Source organism: Notamacropus eugenii, chromosome 6 (genome assembly GCF_028372415.1).
Source record: "Notamacropus eugenii isolate mMacEug1 chromosome 6, mMacEug1.pri_v2, whole genome shotgun sequence".
Lineage (NCBI taxonomy): Eukaryota > Metazoa > Chordata > Mammalia > Diprotodontia > Macropodidae > Notamacropus > Notamacropus eugenii.
In genome coordinates, this window is record NC_092877.1 from 158,492,792 (window position 1) to 158,514,045 (window position 21,254).

At 37.8% G+C, this 21,254-nt stretch overlaps 1 protein-coding gene across 7 annotated transcripts in view; it reads left to right on the forward strand.

The window, feature by feature from the left end:
* RXFP1 (relaxin family peptide receptor 1) overlaps nucleotides 1–21,254 on the forward strand; it is a 184,926-nt gene that overhangs the window by 136,279 nt on the left and 27,393 nt on the right. For 6 of the 7 annotated variants that reach the window (XM_072621367.1, XM_072621361.1, XM_072621366.1 and 3 more), the window contains 3 exons: nucleotides 11,949–12,020; nucleotides 13,412–13,483; nucleotides 20,448–20,519. In XM_072621367.1, coding sequence (XP_072477468.1) covers nucleotides 11,949–12,020; nucleotides 13,412–13,483; nucleotides 20,448–20,519 — 216 coding nt within the window. The remainder of the gene's footprint in view (nucleotides 1–11,948; nucleotides 12,021–13,411; nucleotides 13,484–20,447; nucleotides 20,520–21,254) is intronic. The other variant, XM_072621362.1, reaches the window with a different exon arrangement.

A 21,254-nucleotide genomic window follows, 5' to 3' on the forward strand; every position in this document is an offset into this window, starting at 1 on the left:
GCCTAGTCCACTCTGTATTTTGATAGTCATTCACCTAAGACCAGGGAAGAATAAATGCAGCAGAATGAGGAACTATATACTCAAGGACAGGGAGATTAGGCAAAGATATTGCTCCTCTCCCCACCTAGAAGCTCACTGGAAGCACTTGAAAGCCAATAAGCAGGAGAAGTTCAAAAGTGGCTGCAGCATTTGGGGGGAAAGGAGGGAAAATATATCAAAATCAGTCAAGGAATGTAGATTTTCTAAGGACTGTGCACTCATTGACCATAGCACATTTTTAACTTCTCATAGTGTTTTCTTTCAACTCTTGACTAAGGCAAAGTCAAACACCCTCAGCTATCTATCACGAGGGGAGTAAATTTCACATTACTCAAGCTGAGCTCCAACTGGTAGTCCTGGAGAATCCAGCAATTTATGGGCTCAGTTTACATCTAAGATGAATGGCACTAGTTCAGGTGATTTGAAGTCAGTCTTTCCCACAGCCTTTGGTCCCAGAATCCTTTCACTGATATCTACTAGACAGCAGATAACTCAACGTATTAGATGATATTTCTATTGGTTCTGGTGACTATAGGCGTCAGTAATTCTTTCCAGACTGCCTTGATGGAGGCAGAAGCACTTTTAGTTTCTGTTCTGTTCCTTCATCTTTTCCCACTCCTGCTGGAGGCTGGATGTCCTTAGTCATCTGATTTATTGCTACAGTACAACTCTAACCACCATGGTTTTGGACAGAGACAAGAGGGGCTAGGGCCTCAAGTTTAGGCTACACAATAGGTTATTGCAACAGCCACATACGTTTTTGGCCCTTCTTACCTGTTATAGGGTTAAGGGGATTCTGAGTTATTGTGGTGAAAGAAATTAAAAGAATATAAAAGTTTGTACTACACCTCAAGGACCTGGGGCAGCTCATGTTGTATTAATTTATTTACATAGAAATGAATTGGAATATCTCATTTCACATCTTGGAGGAACACTACAATGTCCTCCTTTCTGGGGAATAGGAGAGCATTGACTGGACGGTTCTTTAAGAGAGATACTGGGATTAGAATTTTATCTATCTGTTATACATTAGATATTTGTAGTCTAAAAGTAGATGCTCTTTTAGGGTGATTAATTGTGGCAGAATGATTGATTGGAGTACAGTGTCCATGTGAAAAGTGGGAACCAGAGGCAAAGTTCAAGAGCAAATACTGGAAGCATTTACTGGGCAAGCACAGCACCTTTGCACATGGGGAACAGTAGAACAATAGAACCTAATCTGCTATTCCAAGTGGTTTATGTGGTTTTACAACAAAAGGGGGCAGGAAAATAGAATAAATACAGATTATCTGGAACCAGGATGTTTGTGCAAGTTCTGCCCATTTGGGGCTAGTATGAATCCATTTGAGCCAGCCCTATGGTTGCTGGCACTGCAGAGTTGTTCCAAATTCACCCAGTGAACAATGCAAAGGATCACTGGTGGGTCAAACTCGAGAAACACATATTCTGCCTCCTGATTGGCTGATTTTGATTCCTATATTATTTCAACTTCTCTTGGATAATAAGGGAGTTCAAGCAAATCAAAGTGATTAGTAAACTCATTATTCATTCCATTTCTACAAGGGGTCAGGATACATGGGAAGTAACTTGTGGCTGAGATCCTTATCTTTAATATCCCCAAGAAAGCATCTATGAGATTAGCCTAGACCTTCCCTCTAGACTTGCACAAAGCCAGCTCTAACATCAAATCTGAAGTAAGGAAGTCACTGAAAGAAGGAACAAAGAATTCTGCCACAAAAAATCTGTTATACTGACAAAGACACTCAAGATACAAACCCAGAAGAAGAGAATGACTTTAAAACATCTACAAGCAAAGCAAAGCAAAAAAACACACACACACACACACACCACAAACCCACAGGTCAGTTACAAATTCAGTTAGAATTCCTAGAACAGATGAAGCAAGAAGACTTTTCTAAGTTAAAAAAATTATTTATATATATTATTTATACACACACACACACACACACAAATGTAAATGAAATAAGAGCACAAAAGGGGGGAAATGGTAAATTGGAGCTAAGGAAAAATAATTGGAAAAGGAATTAACAGCTTGACACAAGAGGTGGGAAAAAAAACCTTGTCTCAACAACAAACTCCCTGAAAATTGGAATGGACCAAATAGAAAGTAATAACTCTTCTGAGACAACAAGAAACATTAAATCAAAAAACTGAAAAAAATAGAAGCAACTGTAAGATATGTCGTAGCAAAAACAACTGACCTGGAAAACAACAAGGGGAAAAAAATTAAGAAACAGTACCTGAAAACCATGAACAACAACAAAGAATGTAGACATCGCATTTCAAGAAATCTTAAAAACTCCCCAGAACTCAGAAACATAGGGCAAAGTGGAAACAAAGAATCTACTGGTCACCTCCTGGAAGAAACCTCAAAATGAAAATCCATTGATGAAATCTCCAAAGAAAATGCCAAAATCCAGAGCTCCCAGGTCAAAAGTAAAATTCCTGCAAGGAGGGTGAAAGAAATAAGTCAAGTACTGAGAAGCCATGGGGAAAATGGCTCTTTAACAGAATAGAGAATTTCTAATCATTTCTGATGAAAAGACTAGAGCTGTGTAGAAATATTGAAGTTCAAACATAACAGTCAAAAGAAACATAAAAATGGTGAACAGTAGTAAAAAGGAGTAATAAGTAGACATTTGTTAAGTGCCTATTACGTTCCAAGCACTGTGCTAAGCATGGGTGATACAAAAGAGGCAAAAAACAGTCTCTGCCCTCAAGGGGCTTACAATTTAATTAATGAGGGAGACACAAATATATAAAAACAAATTGTATACAAGATAAATAGGAAATAATTAACAGAGGGAAGGCACTAGAATTAAGGAAGGCTTCCTGTAAAAGATGAGATTTTAATTGGGACTTAAAGGAAGCCACAGAAGTTAGTAGGCAGAGTGGAAGAGGGAAAGCATTCCAGGCATGGAGGATGGCCAGATAAAATGCCCAGATCCAAGAGTATACATACGTTCTAATACAGGAGATGATACATGTGTCCACTCTGAACCCTACCATCATCACTGGTCACAGGGAGAATCTAATTAGAAGGCCTAGACGTGGTTTGCATGATGTCTTGATGATTTTAAAAGTATAGAAAAGGAAGGGAAGAGGAATACCTTTGGAGATGAGGAGGGAAAGGTTTACCTTGCATTATCAGAGTGCTCAAGTATAAAGTGTGTGTGTGTGTGTGTGTGTGTGTGTGTGTGTGTGTGTGAAAGGGGAACAGCTGAAACTTGAACCTCTTTCTCTGAACTGGTCAGAGGAGGGAAGGATATACATGCACACAGACACACATAGTTGGGTATAGAAATGTATTTCAATAAGAATAGGAAGAAAAGGAGAGAAAGTTAGAGAGAGGGTAGGTGAAGAGAGGAATTAACCCTAAGGATAACAAATTCTAAATAAGGATTAACAAAAGTGTTTACAGCCCTTTTTGCAGTAGCAAAGAATGGAAATCTGATGAGTTGCCCTTCAATTGGGAAATGGCTGAACAAACTATGACATGTAAATATGATAGAATACTATAGTGCTATAAGAAATTATAGAAGAGATGGTTTCAGAGAAACCTGGGAAAATTTGTATGAACTTATAGATGAAATGAACAAAATCAGGAAAACAATTTATACAATAACAACATTGTAAGGGAAGAAACAACTGTCCTCTCAGACCCTAATGTCTGCAAGTATTACAGATGGAGTTAAATAAGACAGAGAGACACATAGTAGTACTGTGGATTAAAAAAAGAAAAAAATACATTAGAGACCAAGGGAAAAGCTTACTATCTCACGCAATCCAAGTGGTCAAGAAAAAGACAGTACAAATAAAGAGGAAGGGCTTAGGGACCAGGTATCATTTGAACCTCACTTGCATCTAAACCAGTTAAATGAGAGTGGAATACACACACACACACACACACACACACACACACACACGAGTTTTTTGTATAGAAATATATTCAACTCTACAGGGAAACGACATAACTGGAAAGGAGGAGAAAAGAGAGAGAGATTAGTCATGAAACAAACTACAACCTAGGAGTGTGGATAGTGAAGAGAGATTTAAAAGGAAAGAGAAAAGGTTAGAACCTGCTTTGGGGATATTGGCAAGAGGAAGAGAAGAGGGAAAGGACAACAGAAGCAAATAAGCATAGATGCTAGTACTGAGAAAACTATTATCAATGCCCTCCTTTTCTCTGTAAAGGGGAGGAGAATGGGGCAAAAATAATGGAAGAGGAAATCAGAATTGATTAGAAAACAGAACACAAAGATATATTTTGAATAAGAAATATACTTAAAAAATAAAGATTCATACAGGGCTTAAATATTGAGTCAGAGCAAAATCTTCTATGCTTCTGATGAGCTCAGTAAAGCTGGTGTAGCAATCATGATCTCAGACAAAGAAGCAGCAAAAATGAATTTGATTAAAAGAGATAACAAGGGAAACTATATCATGATGAACAATGTATCAATATCAATACTTGACATAATGGCATATCTTGTAAAATTCTTAAAAGTTAATTGTTTTACAAGAAGAAACAGACAGTACAACTGTAATAAGTGGAGATTTCAAGATACCCCATTCAGACCTATATAAATCTAACAACCAAAAATAGCTAAGAAAATAACTGGAACTTTTAGAAAAGATCTCTGGTGATTACTAAATGGAAATGGAAAATCACAATGCAACTCTGCTACTCCAAGAATTAATAACAAACTCTCAGTCTTATGTGTTGGTGAGTAACCTAAATTTATCTTTATGGCATGGTTAATACCTAACACCATAAAGTGAATTCAATAAAATGCAACTTCAGACTCCATACAAATGTTTAATACTATTCATTATTAAAATGTATTAAAATCAATATATAATGGATGGTCATAATATTTCCCATTCTTTCTGATGATTTCTCATTTTTCATGCCTCTATATCTTTCCTCTATATCAGGTTGTACACTCAAAAAATATGAGGATACAGTGTAGGAAAAAGATGAAGACCCTGTATTATAGTATAGGAAAAGAAATTATAGTAGTTTTTCTCCCTATTCCTCACCAGCTACAAGACTTTTGGATGTTTTTGGAACTCTTCAACATGTCTTCCTTCCCCAGGAAGCCCTTCATTGGGAAATCTCATTATACTGTAAAATTGAATCTTGTTGCTAATTGTAATGGTAATGTAAATGGGAAGCTCTTTCCCATTCATTAATAGGCCCATGTGCCTGGGTCACATGGAAGTCTAAGTCACATGGAGCTCATGGTGGAAGGAGTTTACTGAATAAGTAGAGCAGGAAGGGGTGGAGCAGAATGTGAGTCAGACTAGTAAGATCTAGGAGAGAGAAAACAGGAAGCTGGCTGTGGGTGAGAGAAGGGCATTTTGCTTGAGGGTGTTTGTATGCAGGAATGCCTAATAATATATATACAGACTTCTTGGTTACTATGATAGATTTCTTTGTTGCTATTGCATTTGACTTTCTGCTGTCTGCATAAATGTTTTCTTCTGCTTTCTATATGGAGAGTGTTATACTTTGTGATTCAGAACTGCATCCACATATTCATAGTCACAGTCAGTGCTGTGAATGTTGCTTTGAATTTGCTGTCACAAACAGGAACAGAGGAAATGAAATCTTTTTTTGGAGGCAGAAAGGCTTTAGAGGAAGAAAAAGATTTCCCAGGATGGGAAGATTCACTTTATTTCTCCCTAGCAAGGGAATTGGCTAAAAGCACTGGACCCTGGGAAAACTGAGAACTGAGGTTACAGAAGGGGGAACTTAGAGATTTGGAAAGGTGTTTGCAAGGAATACCAATAAAACCAGGTAAAGAACTGGCAAGAAAGTGTAGGAGAAGCTGAATTTTATTAACACGTTACCATATTATGCATAAAAGCAGAGACAAGCTGCTGAAGGAAAAAATTCAGGTGGAAGAAGAGTTTTAGCTGGTTTGCATGGGAATTCCCAGTGTTTAGAATCTCCTTTAGGATCTCCTTTAAAAGAGGAAGCTGGGCAAGAGATAGAAAGAGAAATCCCATTTAAAGTTAGGGTAGACAGTATAAAATACTTAGGAGTCTACCTGCCAAAACAAACCCAGGGACTATATGAACACAATTACAAGACACTTTTTGCACAAATAAACTCAGATTTAAGTAAGTGGAAAAACATTAGTTGCTCATGGGTAGGCCGTGCTAATATAATAAAAATGACAATTCTACCCAAATTAATATACTTATTTAGTGCCATACCAATTAAACTATCAGACAATTACTTTCTAGAGCTGGATAAAATAATATCAAAATTCATTTGGAAAAACAAAAGGTCCAGAATATCAAAGGGACTAATGAAAAGAAATGCATGGGAAGGTGGCCTAGCGCTACCAGACCTTAAACTGTACTATAAAGCAGCAATTATCAAAACCACTTGGTATTGGCTAAGAAACAGAGAGGTAGACAAGTGGAATAGACTTGGCACTCAAGATGCAGTAGGCAAGGAATATAGCAACCTTCTGTTTGATAAACCCAAGGACCCCAGCTTCTGGGATAAGAACTCATTGTTTGACAAAAATTGCTGGGAAAACTGGATAACAGTGTGGCGGAAATTAGGCATAGACCCATACCTGACACCGTACACAAGAATAAAGTCCAAATGGGTACATGATTTAGGTATAAAGATTGATACCATGAATAAACTGGAGAAGCAAGGAATAGTGTATTTATCAGATCTATGGAGAAGGGAAGAATTCTTTACTAAAGGAGAGATAGAATGCATTATGAAATGCAAAATGGATAACTTTGAGTACATTAAACTGAGAAGTTTTTGCACAACCAAACCCAATGCAACCAAAATCCGGAGGGATGTAGTAAATTGGGAAAAAATTTTTACAGCTAAGCTCGGGGATAAAGGCCTCATTTCTAGAATATATAGAGAACTGACCCAAATGTATAATCATACAAGTCATTCCCCAATTGATAAATGGTCAAAGGATATGAACAGGCAATTTTCAGAGGAAGAAATTAAAGCTATCTATAATCATATGAAAAAATGCTCTAAATCACTATTGGTTAGAGAGATGCAAATCAAAACAACTCTGAGGTACCACATCACACCTATAAGATTGGCAAACATGACAGAACAAGAAAATGATAAATGCTGGAGAGGATGTGGGAGAGTTGGAACACTAATTCATTGTTGGTGGAGCTGTGAGCGCATCCAACCATTCTGGAGAGCAATTTGGAACTATGCCCAAAGGGCTACAAAAATGTGCATACCCTTTGACCCAGCAATATCGCTACTAGGACTATATCCCCAAGAGATCATAAAAATGGGAAAGGGTCCCACATGTACAAAAATATTTATAGCAGCACTCTATGTAGTTGCCAAAAACTGGAAGTCAAGGGGATGTCCATCAATTGGGGAATGGCTGAATAAATTATGGTATATGAATGTAATGGAGTACTATTGTGCCATAAGAAATGATGAACAAGAAGACTTCAGAGAGGCCTGGAAGGACTTATATGACCTGATGCTGAGTGAAAGGAGCAGAACCAGGAGAACTTTATGCACAGCAACAACCACAGTGTGTGAGAGTTTTTTCTGGTAGACTTAGATTTTTGTAATAACACAAGAACTTCTGAAAAAAAAAAAAAATCCCAATGGTGGACCTCAAGGCAAAATGCCTTCCACACTCAGAGAGAGAAATATGGAAGTCACTCACATAATGTAGCAGATCATGTTTGTGTATGTGTATCTGTTTGTGTATCATGTTCTGATTTGTTATACGGATTCTTTCATTTATCTTAGTCTGACTACATAGCATGACTATAGTGAAAATATACTCAATAGGAAAGTATATGTAGAATCTATACAGAATTGTATGCAGTCGTGGGGAGGGAGGGAGGTAGTGGGGGGTGGGTGGGGAGGGATAAAATCGCAATTGTATGGCAGTGATTGTTAAACATTAAAAAAATAAAAAAATTAATTAAAAAAAAAAAAAAAGAGGAAACTGGGGGCTCTCTAGCATAGTATCTTTTATATTCTGTTTTTGCTTCCCTATTCAAATGATAGAACAACAAAAAGCAGAGCAGACCTGAGGTGGGTTGGAATAGGAGGAGAATGGAATCTGAATTTGAATAGCCTCTTCTCCCAGGGATTGAAAGTGGCTGTTTTGGGACAGACACATAAAAATAACATGCTTGAGAGGAAAAGACATGAGTATAGACTTTCTAAGCCTAAGAGAATGGAGCAGCTAAGGAACAGATAGATATCCTGAAGAAACATGTGCAACTGGATGCCACAGTGATAGCATGTTGGACCTGGAATCAGGAAGACCTAAATTCAAATTTGAACCCAGACATTTACTAGCAGTGTGACCACAGGTAAGTCACTTAACCTCTGTGCCTCAGTTTCCTCATCTGTAAAAGGTACCTCCTATAACTGTTTTGAAAATCAAATAAGATATTTGCAAAGTGCTTCATAAATGCTAAAGCATTATATAAATGCTAATTACTATAATTCCTATGCCTTTTCTGTTATTGAAGCAGATATGTGTGGCCATTTATAATGGTAATTTAAATGGGAAGACCTTTCCCATTCATTAATAGACCCATGTGACCTGTTTAAATCACATGGAAGCCTAAGTCACATGGAGTGGGAGGATCTTGCTGAACAGGTGGAACAAGAAAGGTGGAGCAGAACTGGGAGGAAGTTGAGGAGAGTAGTTAGGGGCAGAGGAAAGAGGACATAGACAGGCACAGCTAGACTTGTAAGTGTTTGTTTGTGGGGAACCCCATTTGGGGTGTGGTGAAGAATTGGAAATGGCTTTGTCCCTTGCAGTTCTAATATGTATTGACTTCTTAGTTACTATGAAGGAGTTGGCTTTCTGGTGTTGGGATTTGGCTTTCTTGTGTCTGAAGAAATGTTTTTCTTATACCTTCTATATGGAGAGTCTGTTATACTTGAGATTCAGAACTACACCAGCAAATTCGTAGTGGCCCTCAGTGCTGTGAATATCATTTTGTTGATACATTTGCTGTCACAAACAGGATCCTAGGGTATAAGATCTCTATTTGGAGGCAGAAAGATTTTAGAGGAAGAAACTGATATCCCAGGATGGGAGGATTTACCTTATTCCTCCCTAATAAGGGAATGAGCTGAAAACACTGGACCCTGTGAAAACTGGGAACTGAGGTTACAGGAGGGGAATCCTAGAGATTTGGGAATGTGTTTGCAAGGAATACCAATTAAACCAGGAAAACAGCAGGCAGGGGTGTGTAGGAGAGGCTGGATTTTATTAACAGGTTATTATATTATGGTAAAAGAAACAATGAGCTGCTGAAGGAAAAGATTCAGATGGGAAAAGAGCTAGTTTGCATGGGAATTCACAGTATTCAGATCCTCCTTCAAAAGAGCAAGCTGGAGGACCTCAGGTGGTGCAAGAAAAAGCTGTTCATTTAGCTCAGAAGAAAAGAAAAGGTGGCAGAAGAAGTGTACATACAAGCTTTGTGAAGACCCAGCCTAGTTGCCATCACCTAGTTGGTGATGACTGCCAGGAGAGTGTGTGGGAGGAAAATGTAACAAAGTCAGAGTTGGAAAATGAAACAATGTTAGAGGGAGAAGTTTCTCAGGCGGAAGAAAGTCCAATATAAAGAGGAAACAGGAGAACCAGGGGGGCAACACAGTGTTTAGGGAGATGATTGAGGATTTTACTCAGGAGAAAGTCACTGATATTTTGAGTCAGCTCACCCAAACGATGGAAGAACCCTTAATATCTTGGATATAAAAAATCAGTGATGAAGGGGCCAGAGGGGTATCCACAGATGGTGTGGATTGCTTGAAAGTTGTAGGTATTAGAATCCTTTTGTACAGCAAGCTTTTAGAGGTTTCAATATGCAAGGAGGTGACAATACAACTAATCTATTAGTTTTGACAGCAGTATCCTACTGCCTCTATGTGGCCTAGTGGAGAAAGACCCTGGTATTCACTTAGGGATTGTATAAGAAAGTTAAAGGAGGAGATAATGAAGACTGCCATGATGATCAGAAACACAGATGATACTATGCTACCCCCTCAACAGTTCCCCATAGAAATGTCATAGGGAAGATGGCTTCTCCTGGTTACAACCACCTAGTTCTCACTCTACTAATTGGGCAAAGAGGGCCACCCTCTTTCAGAAGTGGAAAGGTTTCACACTTAAGTGACTTAGGGACTAGAGAGAAGAGTAAATAGCCAGCAGATTCAAAGTCAGAATAAATTGAAAAGAAAATTTTTGTTTACTGCTCTATTGAGAGCAGTGGAAGATTTTGAAAGAATAGATGGCATTCCAACTAATGAGCTATTTAAAATGTACAGAAAAAAAAGGGGCTTGATATTAGACTGAGCAGTGAAATAAGATCTGCCCCTACAGATCTTCCTGAAACGTTGTATTCAAGTTTGTCATACCTGCAGGGAGAATAGGGAATTGACCAGGTCCCAGCTCAGATTAAAGAAAGTATACATCTAGCCAGAATGATGACCCCAAAACTGTAAATGATGAAACAGTAAACGACAGGGAATGAGGCTATGATAATGTGTTCATGGACTCCAGAAGCATGACTAAACCTGTATCAACCTTCCTTCCGGTTACTGTCTTCTTGTTTCTTTTTTATTTTTTGTCTGTTTACCTTGTGTGTTAGATTTCTTTCCTGCAAGCTTAATACCCCCCACCTGTGGATGCCTGATTGTTTAAGCCAGATGTCACCCCCATCCATGACTCTGATGTGTCACCCCTGGACCTGGCATTGACCATGCTCCAGATGCAAGCTAAAGAACTGACCTCCTGAATAGGACCTCTTGAATAGGACCAGCTCTACATCCAATTTCAGCAGGAAGTAGCTATGGAAGAAGAGACCTTTACCCCATACCCCAAGATTTTTGGCCCCGTTCATTCAGAGGGGAATGATGGGGTACCTGTGCTCAAGCCCCACCCTGAGATATTGTTTTATATACTTATTTTCTCTTATCTTTGTTACAGTTCTAGTGACACCAGTTGCCCCACTGATGTATGTAATGAATATGAAAGATCTTGGGGCTGAATATAATAGTAATTTAAATGGGAAGATCTTTCCCATTCATTAATTGACCCATGTGAGCTGCCTGGGTCACATGTAAGTCTGAGTAACATGGAACCTGTGTGTGAGGAGTTTGCTAAATGGGTGGAGCAGGAAGTGAGTCAGACTAATCAGATCTGGGAGAGAGAGAGAAAGCAGGGAGCTAGCTGGGGGTGAGAGAAGGACATTTTGCGTGAGGGTGTTTGTTTATGGGAAGGCCTGATAATGTGTATGGACATCTTGGTTACTATGATAGATTTCTTTGTTGCTGTGATGGATTTACCTTTCTGGTGTTGGGATCTGGCTTTCTGGTGTCTGAATAAATGTTTTTCTTCTGCCTCCTATATGGAGAGTGTTATACTTTGTGATTCAGAACTATGCTGGCCTCTTCATAGTAGCAGTCGGTACTGTGAATATTGCCTTGGCTATACAGTACTCATCCACCCCTTCCCCTCTGATTTGACTCTTAGACTGGAGAGCAGGGCCAAGGGTTCCAGGACCTCTTTTAAAGAGGGAGCTTTTCATCTTCCTTTTGGTCATTCTTTTATAGTCTAATAGACTGTAAGCTATCTAGGCATGAAATGTCTTTATTTTTATTTGTGTTTGTATCCCCAGCACTTAGCACAATGCCTGACATGTAGTAGGTGCTTAAGAAATGTTTATTGACTGAATGACTATGAAAATGGGAACATAGTTTTTCTTCTATCCCAGTATGAAGACTTAGTAATACATATGTGAAAAACTAGACAGAAAAAATGAATAGATCAGTTATGAAATCTTAACCAAATTTATTTTTGTTAATGAAAATTTTTTTTATCTTACAGAGACTTTGAAGGCAACCATATTCACAATTTAAGAAACATGACTTTCATTTCCTGTAGTACATTAACTGTTTTGTAAGTATGGCAATCAAAATGAATTTTATTTGCTAAAAAAAAAAGCTAATATAGCAAATATATGACAATTATTGACAGATGTTACCTCCCAGTTAAAACCTCTTTGAAACAGAGGTGAAAATGGTCAATTTTAAGCTCTGTACAACCAAAAAAAGCATAATATGCAAGTCATCAAAATGATACTAAAACATCTTAGGGTACTATGAAGTCTGATTTTCCTGTGTCTCTAGGGTATCTGTGGCCCGAAAGGCTTACCTGTAGGATAAGGTCTATTTGCAAGTAGGTCTTCCTTTGGATTAAAAAGTTTCTTACCTACTTCTCTGTCCCAGAAAATATAGAATTCTTGTGGCCCAATAGTGCTCCTTATACTGCTTCTACTCTAGTTTATATGCTTCAATAAATTCATACCAGTTACACTCTCTCTGAGAGTTTCAGTGCTACTTTTATTACTTAGTGACAATAACATATAAAATACTTGATGGAGATGGTGAAGCAGCACACAATCTCCTTTAATTTAGTCAGGCAAAGCACATATCTATCAGATTTACCCTAATAGAAATCAGTCAGCTGGCCTAAAAGATATTGGTTAAATTCAAGATTTTTTATTATGTCTTTGAATATATTTCTTGCTTAATTCTTTTATTTGTCAAAGATCATTTAAATATATCTCCTCCATGCATGTGCTTGAGTTGTCTTAGTCCAGTGATACTGGGAGTGTCAGAAAAAGAAGATGGAAGAGGACTGGATTTAGTACCTGATAAGTAGGGGAAAGTACAGTGATTACATTTTTGACCTTAGAAACCTTCTGAAACTCTTTGCAAGCTGCCTTTTACATCTTTTAGTTAGGCAGGAAGGGAGAGGGAAATTGCTAAGATGCTCACTTGAATTCCAATTCCCTTTGAGGCTAAAAGTGGGAGCCTACTGAATTGTTCCAACTTGGGTCAAGAATAGACTTTCTTAAGCAGCTGCAGAGTAGTAAGTCAAATCAAATTAAAAACCCTTAAGTGTTTACTATAAGCAAAACACTGTGGAAGGCATACATGATGCCCCACAGATGAGGCGACTCCAAAAAATGACGATGATTTTTAAATCTATTTTGTAGTTTTACAAAAGAGGTTTTCATTATTTACATTGTGAATCTCTCTCATGACACTGAAGAATTTACATCATTGCTCTTTTATTCTACTCATGAACTTTTGGACAACCCAAGTTAAAACTAATTTAGTTGTTCTTCCTATATCTCTAAGATATCTCACTCCAACAAAACACAGTGAGATGATTCGTAGACACAATATCTTTGCTTTTCCTGATGAATTGTTTTCATTCTTTTATCTCTTGTGGTAGCAATGGTGTTAAGAGGCTAAAGAATATTTTTTTCTTTATTCTTTCAGAGTAATGAGGAAAAATGAAATCAACCACTTAAATGAAAATAGCTTTGCCCCTCTTCAGAAACTAGATGAACTGTAAGTCTGGGATAGGATTGAAGGGCAGGGAGTGGGTGACTTTAAAAAAAATTAGCAGTTATTTTCAAGATTTTTTTTTCAGTTTTTACAGTATTTTAGGAACTTATGCAGTTCATGGTATCCATCTCTATCCACACTAAGCATAAAAATAGTGCTAACATTTATTTCATAATTCATTTTGCTATGTATAATCAAAGAATTTACAGGAAAAACAGTTATAAAATATATTGGGACATGTCTGTCTTTTATCAGAGAAAAATTCACATAAACCATCCTCTCTGTTAAAATCTAATAATTCAAATTTTTATTTGGTGTGAAATTTCTGTCATCTGTGCTACCACCATGCAGCAGGAAAACCCATGATATAATCGTTGGCCCATGGTGAGATAGTTAGCTCTCTGAACTGTAGATTTAGTTATTTTAGTTATTTAGTTATTGTGGATTTAGTTATTCTCGAAAGAGATGACCTTAGACCATTCCTTTTACTTTTCCTCACCTCAGTACTTTATCAATAAAATGAAGGGATTGGACGGTCTCTGAGGTTCCATCTAGTGTAGATCTATGACCCAATGGTCCCACAAGCCTACTCTTCTCATTGGCAAACCTAGAAAGCTTTTTTTTGCCTTGAAGGATAAGTGTGAGTTGCATGAAACTTCAGTCCTATCCTGCTAAGAAGGATCTGAAACTTGTTTCAATCATTCATTCAAATGTAGCATATATGTGTGTACACAAATATATATATATATATGCATATATGTACAATATATATGTACGTATGCTAGGAGTACTTAACCAGGTCTCACTCACATTCATAAATCAAGTCCCCAGAAAGGTAGCTATATTCCCCTTCAGCGTTCTAAGGTTATTCTTTTTTTTCTTTTTTTATGTTTATTTATTTTTTAGTTTTCAACATTCATTTCCATAAGATTATGAGTACCAAATTTTCTCCCCACATTTCCCCTCCCCTCACCCCAAAATGTTGTGCATTCTGATTATCCCTTCCCCCAATCTGCCCTCCCTTCTATCACAGCCCTCCCTTCCCTTATCACTGTCTTCTCTCTTTTCTTGTACGGCAAGATAGATTTCTATACCCTATTGCTTGTATTTCTTATTTCCCAGTTGTACACAAAATCAATTCTCAAACTTCATTCCTAAAATTTTGAGTTCCAATTTCTATCCCTTCCTCCCTCCCCACCCATCCCCACTCAGAAAGCAAGCAATTCAATATAGGCTATGTATGTGGAGTTTTGCAAAAGACTTCCATAACAGTCATGTTGTATAAGACTAACTTATATTATAATATTACCCTCCATCCTGCCCCCCATTTATTCTATTCTCTCTTCTGATCTTGTCCTCCCCAAAAGTGTTTACTTCTAATTACTCCCTCCTCCCATTTGCCCTCCCTTCTAACATCCCCCCCAACCCACTTATCCCCTTCTTCCCTACCTTCCTGAAGTATAAAACAGATTTTCATACCAAATTGAGTGTGCATGTTATTCCCTCCTTATGCTAAATGTGATGAGAGTAAGGTTCACTTTTTTCCTCTCACCTCCCAACTCTTCCCCTCTGTTGAAAAAGTTTTTCTTTCATGAGAGATAACCTGCCCCATTCAGTTTCTCCCTTTCTCCTCCCAATATATTCCTCCCTCACCCTTTGATTTTATTTTTTTAAATATCATCCCTTCCTATTCAACTCACCCTGTGCACTCTGTCTATCTATATGTGTGTGTGTGTGTGTGTGTGTCTGTAATCCCTCCAACTACCCAAGTACTAAGAAAAGTTTCAAGAGTTACAAATATTATCTTTCCATGTAGGAATGTAAACAATTCAACTTTAGTAAATCCCTTATGATTTCTCTTTCCTCTACCTTTTCATGATTCTCTTGATTCTTGTGTTTGAAAATCAAATTTTCTATTCAGCTCTGATCTTTTCAAGAATGATTGAAAGTCCTCTATTTCATTGAATGACCATTTTTTCCCCTGAAGAATTATACTCAGTTTTTCTGGTAGGTGATTCTTGGTTTTAATCCTAACTCCTTTGACTTCTGGAACATCATATTCCAAGCCCTTCAATTCCTTAATGTAGAAGCTGCTAGATCTTGTGTTATCCTGATTGTATTTCCACACTGTTTGAATTGTTTCTTTCTGGCTGCTTACAATATTTTCTCCTTGGCCTGGGAACTCTTTGGCCACAATATTCCTAGGAGTTTCTCTTTTCAGATGTCTTTCAGGAAGTGATCAGTGTATTCTTTCAATATTTATTCTGGTTCTAGAATCTCAGGGCAGTTTTCCTTAATAATTTCATGAAAGATGATGTCTAGGCTCTTTTTTTGATCATGGCTTTCAGATACTCCTAAAATTTTTAAATTCTCTCTCCTGGATATATTTTCCAGGTCAGTTGTTTTTCCAATGATATATTTCACATTATCTTCTATTTTTCATTCTTTTGGTTTTGTTTTGTAATTTCTTGTTTTCTCATAAAGTCGTTAGCTTCCATCTGTTCCATTCTAATTTTGAAAGAACTATTTTCTTCAGTGAGCTTTTGAACCTCCTTTTCCATTTGACTAATTCTGCTTTTCAAAGCATTCCTCTCCTCATTGGCATTTGCCAATTGAGTTACCATACTTTTAAAGTTGTTATTTTCTTCAGCATTTTTGGGCTCTCCTTTAGCAAACTGTTGACTCACTTCTCATGATTTTCTTTCATTGTTCTCATTTCTCTTCCAATTTTTCCTCCACCTCTCTTACTTTATTTTCAAAACCTCTTCTGAGCTCTTCCATGGCCTGAGACCATTGCATATTTATTTTGGAGGTTTTGGATGGAGAAGCCTTGACTTTCAGGTCTTCCTGTGATGGTATGCATTGTTCTTTCTCATCTTAAAGGATGGAAGAAAATACCTGTTCACCAAGACAGTAGCTTTCTATAGTCTTATTTTTTTTCCATTTCTTGGGCATTTTCCTAGTTGATTACTTGACTTTTGAGTCCTTTGCCAAGAGGAGGGTATGCTCTGGGAACCTGTAAGTTCTCAGTTCCTCCAAGGTGGCACAATCAAAGGAGAGGAGTTTACTCCTCTCTTAGCCTGCATTCTTGTCTGTGAGCAGCCACAAGCACTCTGTTCTGCCCAGGATCTGCAAGTATAATTCCCTCTCCACAACCACCTCCAGCTCCACCACACCAGCTCTCTTCTTCAACCCAGCAGAATCATTCAGGGTTGAGATTCAGATCAGCTGCTCAATTCCCCCAAGGGCTTTAGGCTGAGGGCTCCCAAAATGGACACTGCTGCTGCAGTGGCTGCTGCCAGTGGGGCTAGTCCCCATGAAAGAATTTTCTCATTGACCTTTGAAGCTGTCTTTGGCATCTGTGGGTTGAGCGATCTGGGAACTGCAGCTGCTACCAGGGATTTCACCCCCTGAATCCTGTTCCAGTCCTGTCCCTGCCTTACTGAGACCAAAGCTGAGCTGCACTCTGCTCCACACCTGGTGCAATAGACCTTTCCTGTCTCCCTTCCAGGCTGCCTTGGGCTGGAAATCTCTTTCATTCTGTCATTTTGTGGTTTCTACTGCTCTAGAATTTGTTTAGAGTCATTTTTACAGGTATTTTATGGGCTATGGAGGGGAGCTTCTACAGGTCCCTTCTAGGGTTATTCTTAAGGGGTTATGGGTATCTTTCCAAAATTGTTGCCTTAAGCTCCCATTGTGGTCCTTAATATATATCTATTCTATTCTATCTTATCCTGATATCTATTGCCACTTACAGTTAATATCCTTCCTTTATCAGTGATTGGCCTAGTGTTTAGCACCCTACTCTCAATTTGACAAATTAACCCTTATTAAATAGCTTTTACAAAGGGATATTTACTGAAAACATAAAGTGAGACATGAAGTATAAAACATTTGCTAACTGGGTTGTATTCTTTTCTATACATTCCTATAATCTATAAGTATAAACTATTTATATACTCTATAATTTCCAATACTACCTTAGTTCATGGGAGCATGAGTCTAAACGTAAGTTTGTTGCTATAAATCATTCACCCCACTAAGTTCACTTCCAAATGTGGCATAGCTGATGGACAAGTTGTTCCTTTGCTACAGGACATGAAGTCTAGGCTACCAGTTTGATCCATGTCTGTCTCGAGTCAAGCAGGGCATTCCCTCAAGGCTGTCAGCAAACACTTGTATAGTTTCCAATTCTTGAATTTCTGGTAGCTCACCTTTCCAACCTTTCAAAGTTCAGAGGGACACATCATCTCCAATAATTCTTCACCTCAACACAAGCTAGAATAGACACAACAGAGACAGAAACCACATCAATATTATGCTCTCAAAGCTTCCTGTCAAAACTGAATTAGAGGTATATCAAAGTCTCTTTCCTATCCAGAGGCCTACAGCAGTTCACATTCTTCACTTGAACACAGCCTAGAGATCTATTGCAATAGTCAAAGTGAGAGAAGATGGTGACAATGATCTTAACTAGATGGGTGACCCTGTAAGTACAGAAAAGGATAGGTATTTGAAAGACGTTGTGAGGGTTTAAGACATGACAAATATGGGGAATGAGAGAAAGAAGAGTTGAAGATGAGTATAAGGTTACAAATTTGCATTACTGAGAAGGTGATTCTATTCTTACAAAAATAGGGAAGCTTGGATTTTGGATAGGTAGAGATAGAAGGAAAATGATGTTACATTTTGTACATTGTGAGTTTATTTGTTGATGAAACATCCAGGTAGAGATGTTTAGAAGGCAAAAATAAGAGCTATCTATATAAATTTGGGAGTTGTAAACTCATGGAAGCTAATGATCATCCTGTGTAAGTACATGATGGACCAGACCCACCAAGAAAAGTAGCCCATCTGGCAGATAATGTACCTTGGAGACTTGATAGAGATCTGTCATATCTAAGTGAGATAATGGATCTCCTGGGTAGTATCAGTTTTTGATAACAGCATCTGATAACTTATCTGTCATGTTGTGAGCATTACACATCCACATTTGATCAGTGAATGCTTGTAGAGACCCTGAGAGACCAACTGAAGGTATGGATGGCCAATATTTTTGGAGTTCCAACAAGGCTGGACAGGTTTTCATCTGAAATCAAGAGGAAAATATTAAGCCCAAGAACATTGTGAAGAAGATGGACTTTGATAAAGTATCCAACATCGTGACCTCCTCCCTCTAATCATTTTGTCCCACTGTCCTCACCATAATTTTTCCCCCAATGTATACACTGCTTCTTAAGTAAAAGTTCTTTATTTTCCTTTTGTATAAAGGGAAAATAATAAAGGGAGATGAAAGTCTCTTTTATAAGAAGCAGCAAACATGCAAGTATGTAGAAAAAGATTGAATATGGACATGGGTGAATGGGGAGGAGAGAAGGAGGAATTGATGATTCATGATGAAAACTTCTAAAGCATACCATGAGTTGCAGGGTTAGGATTAATGGCCCAAGAAAAGGGGTTAGTTGTCCCTCCTTCAGAGTTTAGAATAAAAGGGAAGATAAAAAAAGAGGGAAGATAGATAGGGGCAAGAAAACTTGTTAGGAAGTTACTGTAATAGTCTTGGTGGACTATTAAACAAGGAAGGAAAGCCTGTACTAGGATGGTGGCAATGTAAGGCATAAAAGAGTCATGAAAGGTGGAATTGGCAGGACTTGGTAATGAATTGAATATGAAAAATAAGGGGGAAAAAAGGAAAAACAAAGTAACCTCTAAAGTTTTGAATATGAGAGCTAGGGTGAATGATCATGCTCCAAGAGAGATACAGGGATGTTATAAGAGGAGTATGTGTAGGGGAAATAAAATAAGTTTAGCAGATCTAGGAAAACAATCCATACAATTATAAGATCATAAAAAATAGCTTTAAAAAACTTGAGAACTATAATCAATGCAAGGATAATAAAAATTCCAGATAACAAATAAAATGTTATCTGCCTTCCAACAGAGAGGTGATGAACTTATGGCAAAATGAGATATTTAGACATGGCCAAGGCAGGAATTTGTTTTGCTTGATTATGTATATTTGTAGTTAGCAGTGGTCAGTGGGGGGGCAGAAAGGACAAGGATGCTTTTTCATTGAAAAATAGAAAATAAATTTAGATCTTAGCATTTTAATGTGAAGGAAGATGGAGATGCAAGTCTGAAAGTCCGAAGAGAGGTCTGTACTGGAGACAATGATTTTAGACACATTTGCATAGAGTAAATGAATACAGTGCCAAAGGAAAAAGTATGGAAAAAGAAAAGTATCAAGAAAAGATCCATCTCCAGGAGTTATTAAGCTCTACCCCACCCTGTTTCTCAAGGGGTTCAGCCAGCAAGGCAGTCCCTTCCCTCTAGTTTTCTTCCTTTTGCCAAAGACAAAGGAATTCTAGAAGCCTACAGCATCAGAGACAGGCTGGCTTTCTGCTTGCAGCATCAGGTAATATAGTAAATGTCTAGATGTATGAGGATACTGGGGTAGAAGTTTAGAACTAAGAACCCTGTAGCTAGAAATGATTTACATAATTACATAATTTTAGGATTAGAAGGGATCTTAGCAACCATAGAATCCACATACCTGAAAAGGAATTCCCTCTACAATATATATTCAAGAAGCATTTTTTAAATGTACTACCATGTGCACTTTGGGAATCAGTTTCCCCCAGAATCAAATCCAAAGACAAAAAAGCCTATATATATAAATGAAGGATCAAACCCTTTGTTTAATTCCCACTTCCCAAAATTAGGACAGAGATAAGATTTATGAAATACTTCCCCCAACCCCACTAGCCCCCCAAAATTATTTGTCTTGGGAAAATAGTTATATGCAATGTATTCTATAATTATTGCTTTCTTGTTAACTCTACATCTTTTGCTTTTTAGACCTTTTCTTATTCAGTTTTACTTACCAGTATGCCTTACTTAATAAATGTCAATGAAACGAATGAAGTATTGCAAATAACATGATATATTTGGGGTTGTTTCTTCTTAGGGACTTAGCAAGTAACAAGATTGAAGTTCTTCCTCCTTACCTGTTTAAGGACCTGAAGGAGCTCTCCCAACTGTAAGATCTAACAGGAATTGATTTAATTCTGCTTCTTCTTTCTTTTCCCCATTTGGGCCACCCACAGAAATAACATCTGGAATGACATCCCAAATATAAAACATCACTGACAAAAGCCCCTCCTATATAGAGGTTGCCTGAGTTGCCGTGGACAGGTTGCCTCCCCCAACTTGGGACTCATTTTCTTCATTTATAAAATAAAAGGGTCTAAGTAGGTGATCTTTGAGGTGCCTTCCAGCTCTAAATTGATGATGCCCTGATCATGTCTCATTAAAATGAACCTCTCTGCTCATCGTAGATCATCCCCATTTCTTCTGGTTCTCAGGCCAGACACTGACACCTGATGGTTCAACCTCCTCCTCATTTTGTACATGAAGACATGCTCACAAAGGGTATGTAACTTGACTATAGTCACACAACTAGTAAGTTATAGAGCTGGGACCCAGGTCTCCTGACCCAACCCTAGGGCTGCTTGTTCTTCATCACCACCTCTCCCTCCACCTGTGCTTTCAGTATCTGACTGGTGAGTCTCCAACACTCCCCTAGAGAAACTCCCATTGTGAATCAATAGCTCTTAAGAGCATGCATATTTTTTCCATAAATTTTATATTCTTTAAATTCAACTCCACTTTTATGTTGAGGTAAGTATTGTTCTAGTTAAAAGAATAATTTCCTTAATCTTCATATCTAAAAAATATCTAGTATGGTATTCTTTGATATATATGTTTTGGCAAA